The 22,464-nt window shown below is 50.7% G+C and overlaps 1 protein-coding gene across 1 annotated transcript; it reads right to left on the bottom strand.

The window, feature by feature from the left end:
• Positions 1–2,561: 2,561 nt before the first annotated feature.
• pdpr (pyruvate dehydrogenase phosphatase regulatory subunit) lies at positions 2,562–20,591 on the bottom strand. Its single transcript, XM_088938910.1, has 18 exons — positions 20,114–20,591; positions 19,386–19,641; positions 17,958–18,091; positions 17,430–17,511; positions 16,495–16,658; positions 15,838–15,959; positions 15,214–15,331; positions 14,348–14,497; positions 13,356–13,548; positions 13,137–13,261; positions 12,309–12,464; positions 11,892–12,025; positions 11,426–11,574; positions 10,747–10,859; positions 10,044–10,138; positions 9,556–9,645; positions 8,528–8,710; positions 2,562–8,165 (listed from the first exon to the last, which is right to left on the bottom strand). The coding sequence occupies exons 2-18, from the start codon at positions 19,628–19,630 to the stop codon at positions 7,773–7,775; spliced, it is 2,646 nt and encodes an 881-aa protein (XP_088795036.1). The 5' UTR covers positions 19,631–19,641; positions 20,114–20,591; the 3' UTR covers positions 2,562–7,772.
• Between the last annotated feature and the right edge of the window lie 1,873 nt (positions 20,592–22,464).

The following is a 22,464-nucleotide window of genomic DNA, read 5'->3' as shown; positions in this document are numbered from 1 at the left end:
AGGACACCAGTCCATCACAGGACACACACACACACACACACACACACACACACACACACACCTGGACAGGACACCAGTCCATCACAGGACACACACACTCACACACCCTGGACAGGACACCAGTCCATCACAGGACACACACACTCACACACCCTGGACAGGACACCAGTCTATCACAGGACACACACACACACACACACACACACACCCTGGACAGGACACCAGTCCATCACAGGACACACACACACACACACACACACACACACACACACCTGGACAGGACACCAGTCCATCACAGGACACACACACTCACACACCCTGGACAGGACACCAGTCCATCACAGGACACACACACTCACACACCCTGGACAGGACACCAGTCCATCACAGGACACACACACACACACACACACACACACACACACACACACACACACCCTGGACAGGACACCAGTCCATCACAGGGCACACACACACACACACACCCTGGACAGGACACCAGTCCATCACAGGACACACACACACACACTCACACACCCTGGACAGGAAACCAGTCCATCACAGGACACACACACTCACACACCCTGGACAGGAAACCAGTCCATCACAGGACACACACACTCACACACCCTGGACAGGACACCAGTCCATCACAGGACACACACACACACACACACACACACACACACCCTGGACAGGACACCAGTCCATCACAGGGCACACACACTCACACACCCTGGACAGGACACCAGTCCATCACAGGACACACACACTCACACACACTCACACACCCTGGACAGGACACCAGTCCATCACAGGACACACACACACACACTCACACACCCTGGACAGGACACCAGTCCATCACAGGACACACACACTCACACACCCTGGACAGGACACCAGTCCATCACAGGACACACACACACACACACACACACACACACACACACACACACACACACACACCTGGACAGGACACCAGTCCATCACAGGACACACACACACACACACACTCACACACCCTGGACAGGACACCAGTCCATCACAGGACACACACACACACACACTCACACACCCTGGACAGGACACCAGTCCATCACAGGACACACACACTCACACACACACCCTGGACAGGACACCAGTCCATCACAGGACACACACACTCACACACACACCCTGGACAGGACACCAGTCCATCACAGGGCACACACACTCACACACACACCCTGGACAGGACACCAGTCCATCACAGGGCACACACACTCACACACACACCCTGGACAGGACACCAGTCCATCACAGGGCACACACACACACTCACACACCCTGGACAGGACACCAGTCCATCACAGGACACACACACACTCACACACCCTGGACAGGACACCAGTCCATCACAGGACATACAGACACACTCACACACCCTGGACAGGACACCAGTCCATCACAGGACACACACACTCACACACCCTGGACAGGACACCAGTCCATCACAGGACACACACACACACACCCTGGACAGGACACCAGTCCATCACAGGGCACACACACACACCCTGGACAGGACACCAGTCCATCACAGGACACACACACACTCACACACCCTGGACAGGACACCAGTCCATCACAGGACACACACACACACACACACACTGGACAGGACACCAGTCCATCACAGGGCACACACACACACACTCATACACCCTGGACAGGACACCAGTCCATCACAGGACACACACACACTCACACACCCTGGACAGGACACCAGTCCATCACAGGACGGACACACACACCCTGGACAGGACACCAGTCCATCACAGGACGGGGACACACACACCCTGGACAGGACACCAGTCCATCACAGGACGGGGACACACACACACACACACACACACACACACACACACACACACACACACACTAGGGCCAGTTTTCCCAAAAGTCAATGATCCTGCCAGTATGCCTCTGGACTGTGGGAGGAATCTGGAGCACCCGAAAGGAGACCCACACCAACACATGGAGAACAGAAACTGCAAGGCAGCAACGTCAACCACCGCACCACCACGCTGCCCTTCTTTCATTCCTTAACGGCAAAAACTCACTTTATAAACGCGCTCCACTTATTCTGCATCCCAACAAGAACCCATCTATTGAGGCTTCTGAGGTGTCACTGTAACCAGAATCGCTTCAGAATAAGGGCCTATACTGCTCTCTTCACTAGGTACCACTGGAGTTGAGTTTGGGATTTTTGTACCAGGGCATTCTTGATTTTTAAATACTCATAATGCTTAAAGTAGCCAGTTAAAAACAAAAACACCACACTTCGCAGAATAAAGCTAGAGATGGTTCATTTATTATCATCCGTGTTCAAAGTAATTTAAAATGCTCTGCTGTATTTTTCTTCCATCTCAAACTTAAGTTAAAAAAAAACCACATCTGGTGATCGTGGGCTGTAGCAAACACTTGGCAAGACCAAGATGCATCACCCCCAACACCTGAGGCCACACCAAGACAGCTGCACTGGGGAACCGGGCAGTCAAAACAGGAGGCAGGGATGCGTTTTGTACTTGAAAATTTTATTTAAAATAAAGTTTAAAAAGCCAACGGGTACAGTTCACCATATAAATACAGAGCACACAATGAGAGGGCAGGCATCGGTTTTTGGGTGGGGAGATGAGTGCTTAACCTAACAAGGTAAATGGGCCAGATGGCCTCTTCTCATCTGAAGCCTCCTACTCCGTCACAACCCCCCTGCCTGTGGCCACCGGCGCCAGTGAGCACAGAGACACACTCTCCACAGTCCCCGACGACACAGTCGCTGAAACCCACCACTGGCTGCACAGGGTTCTGCTGACGTTTGAGCACAGTCGCTTCTGAAACCCTGAAATTATTCTGCGGCGCTAGACAGACTGGTGTCAGGTTAGTAAGCGTAAGGGCATTCAGAAACTAAGCCACTGTCGCTCCTGGAGGCTAAAGTATTGCCTGTGTTGTGTTAGTCAGTCCGACTCAACCTGCTCAATCACTGCTGTACATCAGTCTGCAATATAGAAAGGGGTATGTAGCCAATGTGCAATAGAAAACCATCTTTAGTCTTTTGTTTTTTTGCTTAATACCCAAACACTTCTGCCCCATAAGCACTGGCTCATAAGGTACAATTATGTGCATTTTCTCAAGGAAACCCAAAGTGCAAAGCCAGATCGTGCTGCTTTCTTCAGTTCTCCCGTAGAAGACAGCAAACATCACACCACATAAAACACAGTTCAAAGGTTTTCCATTTTATGCTCAAATGGAGTATACAGGCATACTATATCTCGCTGTCATTAAACCATTAAAACTATAAATTTAATAAAAATGGGAACAACAGGATTAAAAACACATATACAAGAAGGATAAAATTAAAGCTCCACAAAGATAGACAGTTTGAATGCTGTACTGGTAGTGTTTGGAGAACGGAGGGACATTTGGCCTGTGGGCAGATGTTTAGGAAGTGCAGGGGTGGGTATCAGGCCAATAGTCACACCTACCTCTCATTCACTCTTTCATAACCAGACTGGCCAGTCCTGGAGCTGAGAAGCCACAGGACCTGTTCTTTTTATTGAATCTGAGCCAATAAGGTGGCAACCTGTTTAATAATTTGGTTCAACATTCACGAACCAAAACGACAGTACCATTTGCTCCAGGATATGATATTGGGAGTTAAATAAAAGCCCTTCAAAATTCATTCCAGGATTTATGTTTAACCAGCTTACCGTTTGGAGCCACACACAAACAAAAATAAGTTACATAAGTAAACAGCAGGTTGTGCAGAAGACTTGGTTCCTAATCCATTTGAGCACATCTGCCTACTCCTGATCTAGATGTTCCTGTGAATCCTGCAGGAGTGGGTCTCTCCGGGATTTCCACACACCATATAGATGGTGTGCTCTGGAGAGACAAAGACTCTCATCGCACACCTGGCCATGACGATAGACCTCATACACACAGGCACGTAGCACAACATACAAAACCTTCTAAGAAACACAACAGGGGCTACAGCATGGTCTCATGCTTGTGCCTTCGGTTGACTTCTATATAAGAGTGCATTTTCTACACAATCCACGGCAGAATAAAGAGATCTATAATAAAGGTAAAGTACAAAGCATACAGATCTGCATATACCAATACCAACACCTGCACGATCTCTCTGATCTGCACACGCGTCCGCCAGCTTGACAGTGCAAGCAGAGCTCTCGTTTAGAATTACATGCAAGCAGCACCAGCTCCAAGATTAACACCAATCTTTCACTTTATGCAGACGATAGCAGTGTGCTAACTTGCTTCTTATTAAAAAATTCACACCTTACATGTCTGCATGGTAGTGCATTACCATAAATCTGTGTTATTACCAACGTTTAGACAAAGGAAAGAATCCTGCCTCTTATGTACATGTCCCTTGAAAAGGTTATTATGCACATGAAGTTCTAAGAAAATTATATTAATTCCCCAAAGTCACGACAGGGATTTGAATTTCTTCATAATTTCATGTAGCGTAATTAGATGTACCTATAATAAAAAAAATGTCCTGCTACACTAAACATCTTGTCAGCTATTCATTATTTAGCCAAAACTTAAAAAACATGCTTAGGGGATGCGAAACCAACAGTAATGCACTAACTAAAAGCACAGGTCCCCTGTAGAATGGCCCTCACCTCCCAGCAAGTACCTGGGCGCTGCTCTCAGGTCAAGAACAGTACATCTTCCTAGAGCTCTGCCAGCGCAACAGCTGGACAAACACAGACTGCGGGGCACAGCAGCAGCCACACACTCAGAACAGACAGCTTTAACTTGGAAGATGATTCATTTACAACAACCTACAACAGGACCTAGGATCTGTCAGTGTCCAGGAGGACATAAAACCAAGTTTCAAAAACAAAGCAGCCTTTATTCGCGTTACGTTCTGTTCTGGTCATGGAAAGTATATCACTATGTCTTTTGATTTTTTTTAATGACTCAATGTCCCACAAAACTAAAGTGGAGTGGCACTCAGAGCAAGTCTTTGAGGAAACCTCATTATTAACCTGATAGGAAGATACAGCTGTTTAACAGATCACCAGAGACATGCAAACACACCACAAATGGACAGAAGTTGAAAGCAACTTTGGCAATGAAAGGAGAAGATAAGGAGTATTTGATGCCTTTATATCCCGAACAGATCTGTGCCTGCGAATTTCACTGTTCAACACCAGCAATTCTCAATATTGGTCCTGGGACCCCCGTTTCTGTTGGTTTTTATATCAGCTGGGCCCTGAATCACCACAGCTAACTGGTGACTAATTATCTGCTTGCTTGTTTAGATGTTGTCTGCATTCTGTCTTTGGCTTCTAAAATACCCTAGCCAAGGTACATTGCCAGCAACATCAGTACACAGACCTTTACAGAACCACTCCTCAACATACTAATTTAGAGTTTTTTGGAACTTCTGATGGAAAAGGCTATCAATGGAAGATTCGTTTATGATGAAGAGACACGGGTGGGAATGACAATGGATCAGATGCCCACAACAAACATTCGTTTTCTCCACCTGCTTAAGTCCAAGCTGTCACATTTCAGCTAACAGAGCAGAGCAGGTCTGAATCTAATGAGAGCACTAACTAGTGAGATCTGAAACTCACCCATTAGCTAGCAATAACACATCCTGTTCAGCATCTGAAGAGCTGAAAGCAAATTTAAAAACAGGGCTAAAGCAGAAAATGGAAATTAATCAGCCTGGTATTAAGAACTTGGGGAAAACTGTCAGGCTGGATCCAAAAGCAGAGATAACAGCGGTTCCCCAGAACCAGGACTGAGAACCATGGTTCCACACACTGTTTAAATCACCATTACTGTACATCAAGCACACCACCCCATATACACAGGGGAATAAAACGTTACCAAATCTATAAACACAGAAAACAGGATGCTCTTTTGGCATTTCATAAGCTTTGTCTAGAAAAAAAACCAGCATCTTAATTATCTTGCATGTATACATAAATGAGAACTATCACTACTTTGACTTACTAAACTGTGCCTCAGTCACAGAGCAGGACTCGTGTGACTCGAGACGGGGCAGAGAGAGAGTCAGAGGTGGTGCTGCAGCTCCTGTGATTCAAGGTGGGGGGGTGATGAAGAGTTGAAGAGTGAAGTGTGCTAAGGTCTCTGACCCCTTCGCAGCTTCTCCGTGCCTCTCCTGGAGTGTAAGCTGACAGCTCTTCACTGCGAGATGGGCGATGGCTTTCTGCTGGGCCATTAACAAACTTTATGTTTTAAACTTTGAGGAAGATTACACCATGGAGTCACTTCATATCGACCAGGTCTTTACAGACAAAGATGCTGTGATAGAATAATGACATCAAGTTAAAATCTTCAACCTGAGCTTCTATCGGGTGATTAAAGCCAATTTATACAGCTGCTGGAGTTCCCGGCAGTGCTGCGACAGAAGAAGTTGACCTGAAGGATCCACAGACCTAGACAAAGGGCCCTTACTCACAGTGTCACGATCAGATTCTTCCAAGCTCCGAAGGTAGTAGTGACAACGGCCTGAAGATAGAAGAGCAAAAGCCTCACTTGGAGTGGCCATTGTAAACAAGCGAGGGGATGAAACGACGCCCCCCTTGTCATTGGCGAACAAAGTAAATGTTCAGAGCTCGGAGTAGGATTCCTTCAGATCTGGAGAGCTGCCCAGTGCTTCTGATCTCATTACAGCATTATAACAGTCTGCAGGATCTGTGGAACAGCTTGCACATCGTTCGCAGAGATTGCTCTGGCTTCTTATTCACCAGGCTCCCTTCCTCTGAAGATGGAAACCGCTTTGAAACCCGGGAAGGCTGCATCGACACTGGAGCAAGAGAAGCCCAGATCGACACAGGTATGTTTCAGCAACATCCCCCACCATCAGACCCTGCGCTCCACGAATACAGGACACGTCGGAGACTTTTCTGGGATATTGGCAACAGTTGTGGAAAGCGAGCCGATACAAACATCAATGAGCCGATTACAAACCCAAATCAATTTCTCAGGCCTGCTCTTCAACAGCCAGGTTTGGGACAGGTCAACCAGACGCAGCCGGAGCTCTGGCCCAGACCGTCTCCGGGGTTAATGGTGGTTTATTCAATGCCCAACATTTTTATGTTCCGCCAGCAAACCACCGTGTGGAAGATAAACTTCAGATTTTACAAAAAGCGACGTTAAAAACTCCCCCAGCTTAGACAAGCTGACATTTGCCACGCAGGAGAGAGTCCCCAAGAACTCAGGCATTACAGTCCTTATGTTAAAAAAAGTGACAATGCAGAATGCAACTCCTCTGCACAAACAGGTTTAAAAACAGGACATTTCTTGTCACAACACAGGCATTCAAAGTCAATGCACTCTGACCTGACGCCACGCCTTATTCCATCTGGGGACGGACAGTTCAGGCGTCATCACCACCACCAGCCGACTGGTCTTAGATTGTCGAGAGATTGTTGGACAGACGTGACCAAGGAGTTTGAACACTCAGGGGCAAGGACGGCTTCTCTGGTTTAAAATGACGCGTTCTTCTCTCGGGCTGGTTACGAACCCTAAACCGACAGGGTCATTAACAGCTGAAACGCAGCAGAGGTGTGGTGTTGCGGAGGCTGCACTTTGTACAGTGCTAGAAGGTGTGGGGGAGACCGAGTGCTGGCAGCTCCAGCGTGAGAGAGAGACGGGAGCCTGGAGCCTGGAGCCTGGAGGAGCGATGGGGATGAGGGCTCAGCCGCTGCCCCCGCCTGCTCTTACTTGCCCTGGAAGCTGCTGAGCTCCATGTCGTCCTTGCGGCGGCGCTGCTGGGCAAACAGGGAGCTGAAGGGGTACAGCTTGGCCTTGGCGGGGTACCGCTGCCCGCCGATGTCGACCTCGTAGTCGCCGCGGTTGATGAAGTCGGGCGTGACGACGGCGGGCGGCCGCGGCGAGACGAAGCCCAGGCAGACGTGGCGCTCCAGGGTGTAGCTGTAGGCGCTGCTGCTGGTCACGCCCACCAGCTGCCCGCTGCGGTAGATGGGCTCCCCCCACCACGGCCACAGGTCTAGCTCGGCGTCGTGGTCCTCCAGCACCAGCATGATGAAGCGCCGCGCCACGCCCTCCTGCCGCTGCTTCATCAGGGCCTCGCGGCCCAGGAAATCGGTGCCCTGCGCGGGCACAGGGCCAGAGTGAGCGAGAGTGAGCGCCGGAGTGCGTTACACACGGGCACAGGGCCAGAGTGAGCGAGAGTGAGCGCCGGAGTGCGTTACACACGGGCACAGGGCCAGAGTGAGCGAGAGTGAGCGAGAGTGAGCGAGAGTGAGCGAGAGTGAGCGAGAGTGAGCGAGAGTGAGCACTGGAGTGAGCACTGGAGTGAGCACTGGAGTGAGCACTGGAGTGAGCACTGGAGTGTTGGGATGCTTCCCAACCCGAAGGTGGAAATAGACAGAAACACAGCCCCCAGATTAAACTGAGAGGAGGAGGTGAAAGTACTTCAGCAAGTCCGACGGCTCTGCGCCGAGCGTCTCACCTTGTCGAATTTGACCCTGAACTCGCGGCCACACTCCAGAGGGGTGGTGAAGGTGTCCAGGTCCTGACCCCAGAAGGCAAAGAACTTCTCGATGCGCAGGCTGCGCAGGGCGTAGTACCCCGAGTTCCGGATCCCATACTTCTGCCCTACAGACATCACCTCGTTGTACACGTGCAGCGCATACTAAGAGGGGGGAGGAGGAGGAGGGTGAATTCACACAGTCTGCTAGAAAGGCATCCCTAACTCCAACAGCCTACCCAGAAACACCGGGGAATGCCCCAGTCGAAATAAGGACATCAAACATGAGCATGAGACCACATTAACAATATTCATGCAAGCAAATCTATGAAGCAGCACTGTATGGTGGCACAGCGGTCAGCATTGCTGCCTCACAGCCTTGGGGCCCCGACTTCAATTCCAGACCTGGGGTGCCGTCTGTGTGGAGTTTGCATGTTCTGTTTGTGATCCAGTGGGTTTACTCTGGGTGCTCTTGTTCCTCCCAAAAATACACCGGAAACACGGGTATAGGAAAGACACCAAGTTAAAAATCTCTGTGATCGCTTGTTAATTCTTCTTGAGTGACTGTGCAGGCATAAAGACTCCCCAGCTGTGTTAAGAAATTTAAATGCAGCTCACATTTGCTCTTGATTTGCAAAACTGTAGCAGGGTGACTAGCTTCTGATAAGTTTAAAGGGATGCCAGGACACTGAGACCAATAGCAAAAAAACAAACAAAGATGATTAAGTATGGAGTGTGAATCTTAGACTTTCCCGGGATAGCCCCGTCTTGAGACGTCTGGATGCTACACTAAAAGAAATCCCAAACAGTCTGGGCTTGCTGGTATCTGGCATCGCACCAATGACACTTTTCACTGTCGCTGGCAAGCTCATCCTAGTCTGCCTACGCAACCCGGGAGGGCGACGCACTCACACAGAGGACCAGCTCGCCTTTCTACGCCCTCAGTGCGCTACGTGCAGGGAGACAGAGGGCACAGCTGGCATGAGGAGGAAGAGGGAAGGCAGCCTTACCTCAATGGGGATGTAGAGCATGAATCCGGGCTCCCCCGTGTGCGTCATGCTCATCACGCGGATGCCATTGGCGTAGCCCACACTCATTTCCTGCCAAGACAGCACACTCAGAAACACGCCCCCTAATGGCCAATAACTCACCACCACGCCCAGCCAGCAGAAGAAGAACCTGTGCAGAGAGGACCTAAAGAACACAATGCAAAGCCAGGACAAGCTGAATAACCTGGAAGGAGACGATGAATAGACGTGGGCCCGGGTGATGTAACGTATGTTGTAGCCAATAAAGAGCAGCACTCTTTTACCAAGTTACCCTGCAGCCACAAATTCTTAGTTTAAGGCAGGAGTCTTTCTCCTGGGGTCTGGAGGGGCTGGTGGGGTGGTTTGGTGTCCAGTCTGCAGCAGCCAGGAGGCGGCGGAGGAATTCCACACAGAACCGCCACGCTACACGGCGTCAGGACCGGCGCGCCGCAGGAGGGAGGGAAGCCCACCTTACAGAAGAGCGAGGGGAAGTGGTCAGGAGTCATGGGGACGTAGGACAGCTCCGAGAGAACGTCCATTGCGCGCGGTCCGATCAGGTTCAGAGCTGGAAAGACCGGAGGACAGAGGTCAGGAAGAACCTGCCACAGGACACTGGACAGCCACACCGACTTCTGAGCCGCACCTCGAGGGCACGGAACAAGAGGCGATTATATTAATTAGCAATTAAATCTAATCTAGAACCTTTTAATTTTTCTAAATGCAGGCAATCCAGCTATTCTGACTGTTCCCTTTAAAACTTATGTCAGATGTTTTTACTTGAATTATGACATCTGGTTCTGGTAATCGAAGTGAGCTCAAATTTCTAGTACCGTTTTAGCTTGTGACTTTTGGGAATACACACATCTATTTGTTTTTCCACAGTAAAGGAGTGTAAACACGTAAATGTAAAACTATTTGGAAGGATTGAGTTTATCCCAAGGATGAGCTCTTCAAAATGAGTCCGTGTGAGACTAAAGCAAAACATTTGAAAAGTTAGTGAGGTTTTCTTCCACGTGTGTTGCATCATAGTCTGTGGACATAACACTCGAGGAAAGGAAAGAGTCAGACGTTAAAACACCTGCCAAAGCCCTTAGCAGAACCCATGACGGGAGCCAGGTGCGAGCACACCCCTCCGCAGTGACAGGGCAGGGCAGGGCAGGGCAGGGCTCTCACCTGTGTACTTCCAGGTCACGTCCTCCAGGTGCAGCTGGGGGTCACTGCGCATGTGCTTCCTGATCCAGGCCCAGCAGTGCACCTGCTGGTCAGTGGGGGAGATGATGAAGAAGCTGGGGGAGAGAAGAGCTGGGATGAGCTGCTTTTTTCCAGCACACACACACATCAGCAAGTCGCTTCAGGATCGCCTATCCGGGCACAAGACAGGATACACCTGGACATCACACACGCTCACACCAGGGCCAGTTTCCCCAGAAGCCAATTAGCTCACCAGCATGTCTTTGGACTGTGGCTGGAAACAGAGCAGCCGGAGGAAACCCATGTGAATGCAGGGAGAACACACAAACTCCACACAGACAGCACCCCAGGTGTGGAACTGAACCCAGGGCCCCAGCGCTGTGAGGCAGCAGTGTTAATCACTGCGCCACCGTGCCACAATAAACTGTACATTCTTTTGTCTTGTTAATGCTTACATGCACTGTCTAGAACATGCAAACGGTCAACATAGTCTTCTCCATCGTGAGCTTCTTCTTTCTGGTTTGATGTCAATCGCCCGGGAAGAAGCACACGTCATTTCCCCTCCAGGCCCTCACGCTCTGAGCACCAGTCCACGCAGCCTGTCAGTCTCCCGCTGAACCCCAGGGCCCCGTGCCCACCCTTCACCCCCCACCCTCCGGACCTGTTCTTGCTGAGCCGCACCACGCTGCAGTCGTTCTCGTAGCCACCCCGCTCGTTCAGCATGCCCGTGTGGACGATGTGCCCGACGGGCACGTCCAGGTCATTGGCGCAGAGGTGCTGGAGCAGCTCCAGGGCCTGGTCCCCAGTAGACTGGCAGGGGAGAGAGTCGGAGATTAAGAGAGTGGTTAGCAGGAGATTTTTCCCCCCTCTCAAACAACCACAGATTGAGCCCGGAAACTGGGCTCAATCTAGAGCCTTCTTATTAAATTCCAAAGGATTCCCATTTTCACAGAACAGATGCTCAGTACAAACCAACTGCTTTTATCAATTGTGTTAGTAGTGTGTTACTAGTGACAGCAGTACTGTGCACATAAGTCACGATGGTAATGCACTATCTAAACATGTTTTCATGGTGATTATTTGCTTTCCTCTGCTCTCCGGAAGCCAGGCTGAAAGGCGTGACTCACGCTGAGCTCGAACTTGGTGAAGGAGGACATGTCGATGACGCACACAGCCCCCTTACAGCACTTCACCTCCGCGCCCACGATGTCAAACCAGTCGGGCTTGTAAAAGGTCTTGCTCTGATCCAGGGCCAGGAGGTCTGTGGACAGTGCATAGACAGGAGCACACATCACGCCTTCCAGGAGTAAAAGCATGTCACGTGGCCTAGAGGCACCCATGAGCAGGAGTCTCTCTAATCTAATCTTGCAATCTCACAGTTATTATTCAAATAAATTCTTTACTGTTGCATTTTCCCATGTGAAAGGTAAGGTGGCAAAGTCTGTATCATCTTAAGCCTCAAGAGTCAATGAGCCAAAGTGCTGAAACCGAACATGCTCCTGAGTGCAGAGCGCAGGAGGCTGATGGGTGGGGGGGCGTCTTACCTTTCCCAGATGGGACGAAGTACTTGGCCCTCTCGAACCCGTGCTTCTCCATCCAGCGGGCTCCCTGCGCGTCGAGCCGGTCGTACAGAGGAGAGGTGCGCAGCTGTCGCCCGGTCTGGAAGTCCCAGCGTGGCACCTTCAGTTCATAGATCAGGGCTGCAGGCACACAACGTGTCCCGAGCTGCATCAGGCCTCCCAGCGACACCTGGAGCCCAGACCCCTGACCACTGCCCCTACAGCACACTGGCACTGAACACCACTATCCCTCCTTCACAAGGCAACCAAGTACTGGCAAACTGATGGGTGTTCCAGCAGACACCGTTTATCTGCACTCCATTAACTCCTGGTGGCCCAGGGCATCATGAAATGGCCTTTAAAAACACAGCACAGATTGGAAGTAGGTCCCCTCCTTAGACTTTATTCCAGGCTTTGACGATGAATTCTAACTAAAAAAATTTCTCAATTTAACACGAGAGCTAAACGATATTTGTGTCTTCTTGCCACTTACACAATTCTGTGTTCAGCTGAAACATGATATACATGCTCCCAGTCATGTATATAATGTTCATGTTATTTCACTGGGTCATTGTCTCCAATAATAAATAAATCCAGGTGTGACAGACTATTGATGGCTATATGCTGTATGTAAGCTGCAGTAATTAAGTGACTAATTGCGATGACCGTTTAATAAGTGGCTTTAAAAGAAGCTTTATAGACCTCCGTGCTGCATGTCTGAAACGTAGGTTTCGAGCTACTGTAGCTGGGCTGCTGCCCCCCGTCGCCCCCCCACCCCCCCAGGACCCCACCGGCCCCGCGGGCTGTACTCACGCATCACCTCCATGACGCGGTGCCGCAGGAAGGTGCGACTGCTCTGCAGGTTTCCGAAGCGCTTGATGTCCAGGGGCCACACGTTGTCCGAGGGATACCCGTACGTCATCCACTCCGCCAGGTACCTGCGGGCGACGCCAGAGGGGCGGCACTCAGAACGCGCTGGGGGCGTGTGTGCTGCCCTGCGGAAACCTCTCCAGGACGCGCGGGCGTACTCACTTCCCGGCTCCTCCGGCCAGCGACAGCCCCGACGAGTTCATGCCTCCCAGCACAAAGTACCCGCTCACAGAGGGCGTCTCCCCCATGAGGCAGCGCATGTCCGGGGTGAAGGATTCTGGGCAGTTGACCAGCTGGTGGATTTCACAAGAATCCAGGCTGGGCATGCGGCGCAGGAGGGCGCTCAGCATGGGCTCTGCGGGCACAGCAGGGCAAAGACACGGGTTTGAACGGGGAAAGCAGCACGTACAAGGCCGACACTGGCGAAGAATTCAAGGCTTAAAAGCAGACGTGGATCACAGCTCTTTAGAGTCTTTATAATGGTTCATAAAAGCACTTGAAATGAGAAAAACTAAATTTCAATGACTGTAGTTTTTAAACAGATAACCTTACCTACTGCAAGCACCCCGGAAGAAACATTCTGCCAGGTCACTACGCTAACTGTGTGTTTAAGGCGTTTTAAGCAATGTACATAAACATTTTAAACTGAAAACACAAGGCACTTCTGTACACAAAGGGTTGTGAGAGTATAAAACAAGCCACCAAACCATGTTGACGAAGCCAAGACCCTGGACAAGATTCTTGGACCAACCTACCACTATAAAACGAGGTCAATATACCAAAAACATCAATAACAACCATCTGTATCAACACACGTGGCCTTGTTTCAGGCCTGTGACTCAATGAAGTCATTCAAAAAGCAAGGTCACAGTTAATGCAAATTAATTCAAATAGTTCAAAAAGTGCAGCCTAGTATAATTTAATGACATTTAAATTAACACATTGGCTCTCTGAACCAAGCTCAGTTCTGATGTGTTTGACAGTGCCAACTTTTATTTTTCACACAATCAGCTGGAGTGATTGCTGGGATAACACTGTTCGTTACTCATTGCATATCCTGTCCTGCTAATTAAGAATTCTTCAATGCCCCCCCGGAATTCCCCCTCCTCCTGGTTCTGCACTCGACATGACGAGCCAGCTCCCCCGGTACACACCGAAGTGATCCCAGTCCTCCTGCAGGCCCTGGATCTCCAGCTGGTTCCTGCCCTCGGTGAAGATGGGCTTGGGGTTCTTCTCGAAGCCCCCTGACAACACCCCCCCCTGCCAGGCCCGCACGTAGATCCGCCCATCCAGGTCCATGACCACTGTGGGCACAGAGAGAGGCGGGCGCGTCAGCCAGGGGACAGCGACGTCAACACAGAGGAGTCAAACAAGGACGTCTTCCTTTCCAGCACAGACACTGAAACCTACCGACTTCAGACGAAACACGCAGGAAGCATTAAACGATAACACTCTACGACCTGCAGCAGGGTGGACTTCATGAGAATTTAACACCCGTCAATTCGCTTATTCATGATTCTGTCTGGCCAGCTGGGTTAAGTTCAACTTTAAAGGAGCTTCGCAGCAAATTAGTGAGCAAGTGAGTCTTTCTGACAGTTTTACTGCCATTTCATTATGAGACGGCATGATTATCATGGAGGCAGAGAGGGAAAGTGCAGGCTGATGCTTGTTTTAGCTGATCACTGATCAGGCAAAACAGACAACAAGCTCATTTAAATTAATTTAAAGCCAATGCACTGGTACTTCAATTATCGAGAGGGTTATTATGTTTTTTAACCATACAGACTATATACTGCAGTGCACTATACGACAGTATAGGGGTGGGCTTGGCTAGATGTGAATTTGGCCAATAGAGATGATTCTGTGCACTGAACCCTCACGAATGTCGAGACCCTTCTGTGCTTCATCTCCTGATATTGCACTTCCAGCAGCAGCACTGCCAGGACTCGGACTGCAGCCCGTCACAGGTGGTCCCCCCCACCCTCCTGTCCTGGCCGGGCGCCGGGGGGGGCTGTCTTACCTGGAGTGTGCGGGGGCAGGGGCCGGGGCAGGGGCTTGGTCAGGAGGTAGAAGTGCTCACAGGCGTGCAGGGGCACCGACACGCTCTCCTCGCTGGCCTGGCCCAGCTCGTACGCCCACTGCCAACACAACACAGTCACAAGAGAGGCTGGCACAGGAAACCCCCACAGCTCTCGCCCACCGCCACAACACGCACACACCTTCTGAACGCACGCAAATGAATGACCTGCTTAAATAGCAGCATTTACAAATGGTTTAAGGATTTTAGCCCAGCATGACTCTGAGACCCATTGATTTTTCCCCAAACATTTAACGGTGCCTAAATATTTCTAGAAAATGTTTTTCCTCAGTTAACCTTCCTCAATAAAATGTCAAAAACTCATTTATACAAGCAAATACTACAGTACTTAGTGTTTTACATCATAAAAGTGGCACAAACTACCAGATTAAAGTTTCTTCTGCAGTGGAGAAGCAAGTCTTGTTCCTTGCTTGTGAAACTACTGTAATTTGTGTTGGGGTAATTACTGCAATTTCCTTGCTCGAATACCCCAGCGGTTCGCTCCCGAGCTCGTGGAGAACATGCCGTAGTGCCCACGCATGCTGCCCTGTGATCGCCGGTGCCCACCTGCCCCGCGCAGTTCACGAAGTAATCGCACTCGATGGGCCCGCGGTCGGTCTCCACGCCGTGCACGTGGCCCTTCCGGACCAGCACGTGGTTCACACTGGTGCGCTCGTGGATCTGCACGCCTGCAAGACAGCGCAGGGAGGGGCAGGAGAGAGGTCAGAGTGCAGCATCACAGGGGGGTCCAGTCTGCACAGAAGCACACAGGTGCTCCCGTGGGTTTTTTTTTACTCTACACTGTGGCTCTGGTGGCGTCACTAGGGAAATAAGCCTATGCAAAGAGAAAAGATTACCCCAGAAATCAAAAACAAATGATCAAATTTAAACACTAAGGAACTCCCATGTGTCGGTGGCACAGTGGTGCAGTGGTTAATATTGCTGCCTCGCAGTGCTGGGGTCCTGGCTTCAACTCCAGACCTGGGGTGCTGTCTATATGGAGTTTGTATGTTCTCCCCACATTTGTGTGGGTTTACTCCAGGTAATACAGTTTCCTCCCACAGTCCGAAGACATTTTGGAAGGTTAAGTGCCTTCTGGGACAACTGACCCTGGTGCGAGTGACCTGTGACCCCGAATTGGACAAAGCAGTTTGGAAAACAGATGGATGGAACTCCCATTTACTTAACAGTTCAGGTGAAGAGTCCCTTCCCATTCAAACTCACCGTGCTGGGCAGAAGCCACTGCCAGGGCGTGGTTCACATCAGGCGGCGAGACTACAGCGTCCCCGGGCACATGGACAGCCCCCACCAGGTCATGAATATTTACCAAGGGGTGGAGCGCCGACACCTGTTTGGGGGTGATGACATCACACTGGATCCCTATCACCCTGACAACAGGAAGAGGACACAGGTCTACAGATCCACTGAGACACAGAGCAGCAGCTTTCCTCTGACCTACACGGGTGTACAGAGTATCGCCCCCCCCCCGGATCTCTTCCACACTTTGCTGGGTTGCAACTTTAAATTGCAACTCATTTGAACTGGATTTTTTTTGCAAAATTAGCAAAATATATTTAACATTTTGATGGGGCATAATCATTTTTATTGTAAAATAGTTTAAGGCAAAATAGAAACTGAAATATCCAGCTTGGAAAAGTATTCACCGCCCTGAGACCTTGACCATTCGATTTTGAGTTGCTCCCCCTTTTGCAGTAATTACAGCCTCCAGTCCTCTGCAGTACATTGTAACCAGCTTTTCACATCTTGCAGGTTTGATTTTTCACCCACTCTTCCAGAGGAAATTCGCTCCAGCTGCTGCAGGTTACTGCGGGAGCACTGGTGTACAGACGTCTTCAGTTCCTGCCACAGATTTTCTATGGGATTGAAGTCTAGACCTTGACTGGGTCACTCAAAGACTCCCACCTACTTCTCTTCAAGCCAGTAAGGGGTTGCTTTGTGTTTGTCCTGCTGAAACACGAATCTCCTGATGAGCAACCCACGCCATTAGTCTGCAAACACCATGCTTTAATGTGCAGATGGTGATTTGTGAGTGAGGAGCAGTTCTCTTCTTTCTCCAGGCCAACTAACTCAATTTTTCATCTCATTTTTTGCCACATCAATGCCGGAAAAAAGCCGACGGGCACGCCAGGAGTACTCACTTGAGGCGGGAGGCCAGGCGTTTCAGCGAGATGAGGCGGTCCTGATTCTGGGCCAGGCAGAGAGATCCTGTCCTCACATACCCTGGAGAGGACAAAGGGACGTCATTCCTCCAGCCCAGCAGAGCTGCAAGCCTCAAGTGGCACAGAGGAACTCCGCCAGTCACTGGGTTAGGTTATTCCACAAACACCAAGTGAGAAAACTCGGGCTACATGAAATAATGCATGGCTCTTACTCAAACAGTCCAGACCACTGGTCTTCAATGCCAAATTAGGGCTTTAAAGCTAAAAGTACTTAAAATCCATGTTGTAACGAAAGGTCTCAAGAAGGTTAAAATCAATTCATTTTTTCTGCTTCTCAAAGAGGATATTTCCGAGAAGCCATATGGATCTGGACACCTCCCCCCTACCCAATTATAAGCTGATGATGGGTTATGGACTACTGTGCTCAAAACGAGCACTGTCACATTAAGAACTCCTGCTGACGGACAGAGTCGTGTCTGTGCCGAGACCGGACTCGGCAGCACCTACCAGTCTTCACCCCAGTCTCCGCCTCCAGCTGCTGGTAGAGCCTGTTGGAATAGTCTGCCATCCTGCTCTCGACGAACATGTGCTTGACTGTGCTGACGATGCCCGCACACAGCCGAGTGGTGCCCGCGCCCAGCCTGGCACGCATAAGACGGATAAGATCATGTTATTGGCCATATACAATTTTCTTGTATTAGGAATCTGTCTTTTCACAGACCCCAGCTTGCTCTCCATGAGACACACAGACAGGGAGAGAAGCTGGGGGTCAGAGCGCAGGCTCAGCCATTTATACGGCGCCCCTGGAGCAGTTGGGGTTAAGGGCCTTGCTCAGGGGCCCAACAGAGTAGGATTCCTCTACCGGTTGCGGGATCCGAACCGGCAACCTTCCAGCCACAGGCACAGATCCTGAACCACAGAGCCACCGCTCCACCAGAGGAGGATACACAGACAAGAGGTTACTCGTACCAGCCTGAACCCCACTGTGGAGCTGAGGGTTAGAGGTCTGCTCTGCCTGTGTAGTGCACACACAAGAGTAAAGTCCTCGGCCCTTTTCCTGGTGCATTTGTAGTGCATCTGTAGTCTTCAAAACTCAAGGTGCTCACTTTTGTTGCAATGTGAGCTCTGGATTCTGCAACCGCACAATTTACAGTGAACAACAAGCCCTTTACCATAGCAAGAGAGAGGCAGACTTCCACTGCAGAGCAGAGAGATCCAATTCAGATTTTAAAGATGCAAATTCCTCCTTATCTGCAGATAACGGGTGTTGGATACATTAACTAATTTTTCATGCTTGGAAATAGGATATTTAAATAGGTTTGCTTTTCATCTGTGAAACTTCTACATCTCCACGTGGTCCCATTCACATGGACAGGAGGAAATTTTTGATAAAGGCTGTTTCACTTGTGTCTCTGTAAACATGCAATGACACATTATGGAATTATGGAATAAGATTACAGGTATTCGGGGAGAACACAGAGACCTCAGAAGTATTTACACCTACACAAATAAATCCTGTGAATTTAGCATTTTCATCCCAAAGCACAGGACAGAGCCCACTTCATCCACTGTGTCTCCCATCAGGAGTGTTACCTCACTAACTGAATTAAAGGAGAAACAGACTGTGTAATCCCAAACCTGATTTTCAAGCTGAAGTCCAGTTACTGTCCTTACTCTCACCAACAGTGCCAGGGAATCTTTAATGGCCAAGTAGCAGCAATGTACTGTGCCTCCAAACACACATCGCCTCTCCCCCATCTCCATACTGGGGCACCGGTCTGGAAACTCGGGGTTCACAGGATGGAACACCACCTACAGATCCCATTACGGCACTAGCCCGGCCCGTCCTGGCCCAGATGATCTGGCTGCAGAGGGGCACCTGCGGTTCGGTCGAGGTCTCCCCGCAAGCAGGTCAAAGGTGGCGGCGGAGCTTACCTGCCCTGCTCCAGCAGCACCACGTCCTTCCAGCCAAGCTTGGCCAGGTGATAGGCCACCGACATGCCCACGATGCCCCCTCCGCAAATGACCACGCGGGCCTGGGAGGGCAGGGGGGCGGGGTGCGACTCCCCCGCGGAGGCCAGGCTCCTAGGAGACCCCCATCGGGGCCGCACGCCGAGCAGCAGCCGGGGGAACAGGGCGGAGGACAGCAGGGCCCCCGAGCTGCGCGCACCGCCGCGCATGGCGCCGCCACCTGCAGGGGCAGACACACGCAGTCAGCCTCCGCGCAGCAGGCACGGGAACACGAAACCTGCACCTCCGAGATCCGCTCTCGGAGATCAGGCCTTCTGTGCCTTTGCAGGTGGTTAGGCTCTTGCAAAACAAACTGCGTGCCGTGCGGTCCTTCACGGCTCACCAGCCTGTAATTAAATCCCCAGCACCGACCTCCGCTTGGAGGCAGAAGGAAAAACAAAACTGCACGACAGGGTCGCGTTCCCCTTTGCGAGTGAAGCCTCCCGAGAGCTGAGTAGTATCCCCAGACCTACTACAATGACAAGCGGGGCAGCAGGGGGGCGGGCCGCCCGGCTGTCGGGGCTACCGCGGGCGGCGACCCTGTGCTACACGGGCGGCACGTAGCGCAGGCAGCCCGGCCGGAGCCCGCCCCGCCCGGCTCACACACTTCCCTGGCCATAGGCGTCTTCTGGGCAGCTGGAGGCATCACTTACCAGCTTAGAGAGCCGAGGTGCGCCGCTATCGGAGCCAGGGTGAATCCCCTCTTTGTCCCCCGACGAAACTCCAGAGAACCCCCCCGCTCGCTGATCCGTTCAACCCGAGCTCCGTGCCTTGTACCGGCGCTCAACTCGCACCTGTTGGCAATCTCCGAGGCAGCCCCAGCCGCCGGCCTTTCCTGCTCTCTTCTTTCCCAGACAGCTTCCGCGCTGCTTCCTGCCTGTCCCGCACGTCCTTACGAAAGCACTGCGACCTGCCGCGTCCCCCAGGGCAGCCAGGCGGCACTCGAAATAACCCGTCTTCCCTCTACGTCGGGCCTAAATCCGGGAGTTAAATCCCCGGACCCCGCTTCTAATCCCGGAGCTGAAGAGCATTTGCAGGATCAACGCGGTCAAACGAAGCTCTACTGCGGAGTGACCTGGGGGGAGGACCCGTGCGCTGCGCGTCACGCCTCTGCGTGGACTACAACTCTGCGCCGTGACGTCACGACGAGCGTGGCCAATGAGAGGGCAGAACGGTGCCACACCCTCCTCTACGCCCCAGGTCCTCCACTCACGTCGAGGTCTGGTCTGCTACCGCCGTCGACGCATGATATTGTTTTCAAAACATCACCCAGGCAGCAGTAACTTTTGTTATCGAGGTGAAAGGGTATACTATACCGTTCCTCTTGCCTGACCAGAGGCGCGCAATAACATTTTCCGGCTATTTAGGTCTAAATTAATTTCCCTTTTAAATAATGTTCACCATTCGGGCAGCGTGAGTACATGACCGGAGACAGTAATTTGTTAAAAGTTTTAATTTGTGAAGTGCACTGAGCGCTGCCCGTTTCTGTAAAATGAATAAATAAAATAAAACATCTCACCAGCTCGAAACTTTGGAGGTTTTGCGGGGGGGGGGGGTCGGGTGTATCTGAAGAACGCCGTGGTGTGTCGTTGAGGTTTCTGCAGCACTCCTTTGCTGTATGTTGTTGCTTTGCTCTTGGTGTCCCTTCCTAGGCGATGTGTCCTTGGTGGCGCTGTGCTGTAGAAGGTCATCTGATCGCAGCAGGCGCTAGTGCGTACTGACCGTCCTCCCTCTCCAAATAAAGGTCTTTAATCTCAAAAACAACGAAAAAGTTGTCGACCACTAAAGGCGGAGGTCTTTGTTTTTGAATAAAGTCCAAAGGCAAGGGGTGGTTTTATCAATTACACTGGCCTTGGGGTTTTTTTTTTTCATTCTTTGGTGTAGAAAAGCCCGTCATTAAAGAACTGTCCCGACCCGAACTCACTTCAAATGGTCTCCAAAACAAATTCGGGCAAAGCTTAATTTAAACACGTGTGCGTGTGTGTGGTGATTAAACTATAGATAATTCTCCTTGTTATTGGCGGACTCTTCAGATACCGCGCGATTTGGACTGACGCCCTTAAAAGTCCAGAGCTTCGCGGCAACCTTCCAGCCCCAGGCGCAGATCCTTTGCCACAGAGCCACCGCACCACCAGCATGACGAGCACTCAAACCAGGGCCAACTTTCCCAGAAGCCAAATAATGTACCAGTATGTCTTTGGACTCTGGGAGGAAACTCCTGGGAACAGAGAGACCATACCAACTCCACACAGATCAAACCCCACTGCGCCTCAAGTTCATAAATATCACCGTGACTCAGAATCCTAGAGGCTGTTCTAGAAGGGCCGCTTATTCTCCAGCATGATTTCAGGTTGCGAATAGGGGAACAAACTATTGAAGAAGGAAAAACTTATGGATTTTCCTTCCACTTGTTCCAGTTCAGGGTTGCAGGAGAGCTGCAGCCTATATGGAAATGCAATGGGCACAACATGAAGCCTCATCCCGTGGTTTTCCAGAGGAACCTGTTGGTTTGGCTCCAACAGCACGACTTGACAGCGTGTTGCAGACACCTCACTGTCATCTCCTCCCCATTCATATGTTCTGCAATAACAATAGCTTGAAAACCATTGAACGGACATGCTCATTTTGCAGTTGTGAAAGTTGTGCTCCCGCCCACACACACTTATAACAGTCCAAAGTCACATGAGCTTCATGTTAAAACTAAACAGGTGTTCAACACTGATCAGCTGTACAAAGTGCCCGATTTGCAAAGACCCATGCAAGCATGTCACAGTGTGTGATCAGCTCAATTACAAATTGGTGTTTGTGGATTTCTAGAACATTAAAGCCTGTTAAGTCAGCCAGCTGTAGATGCTGGAGTGTCCAAGAGTTTTCCCCCAAAGCACAGTTCCTGCCACAGTCCACTGGATTCCACTCAACCATCTGGTCAGAGAGAATCACGTTACATCTCGGAGGCATGTTGTGCCATTGGTCAAAATGAACAAAGCCACCCAGAGCCAAGATG

The sequence above is a fragment of the Atractosteus spatula genome, chromosome 21 (genome assembly GCF_055471065.1).
Source record: "Atractosteus spatula isolate fAtrSpa1 chromosome 21, fAtrSpa1.hap1, whole genome shotgun sequence".
In the NCBI taxonomy this organism is placed as follows: Eukaryota; Metazoa; Chordata; class Actinopteri; order Semionotiformes; family Lepisosteidae; genus Atractosteus; species Atractosteus spatula.
This window is presented reverse-complemented; position numbering and strand designations above follow the sequence as displayed.

Excerpts from the sequence above, each read along its gene's own strand:
- pdpr (XM_088938910.1), bottom strand. The coding sequence starts at position 19,630 with ATGCGCGGCGGTGCGCGCAGCTCGGGGGCCCTGCTGTCCTCCGCCCTG. Across the intron at positions 13,549-14,347 it reads GGAGGACTGGGATCACTTCG|AGCCCATGCTGAGCGCCCTC; the intron begins GTGTGTACCGGG and ends CTGTGCCCGCAG. Across the intron at positions 11,575-11,891 it reads TCACCAAGTTCGAGCTCAGC|TCTACTGGGGACCAGGCCCT; the intron begins GTGAGTCACGCC and ends CTCCCCTGCCAG.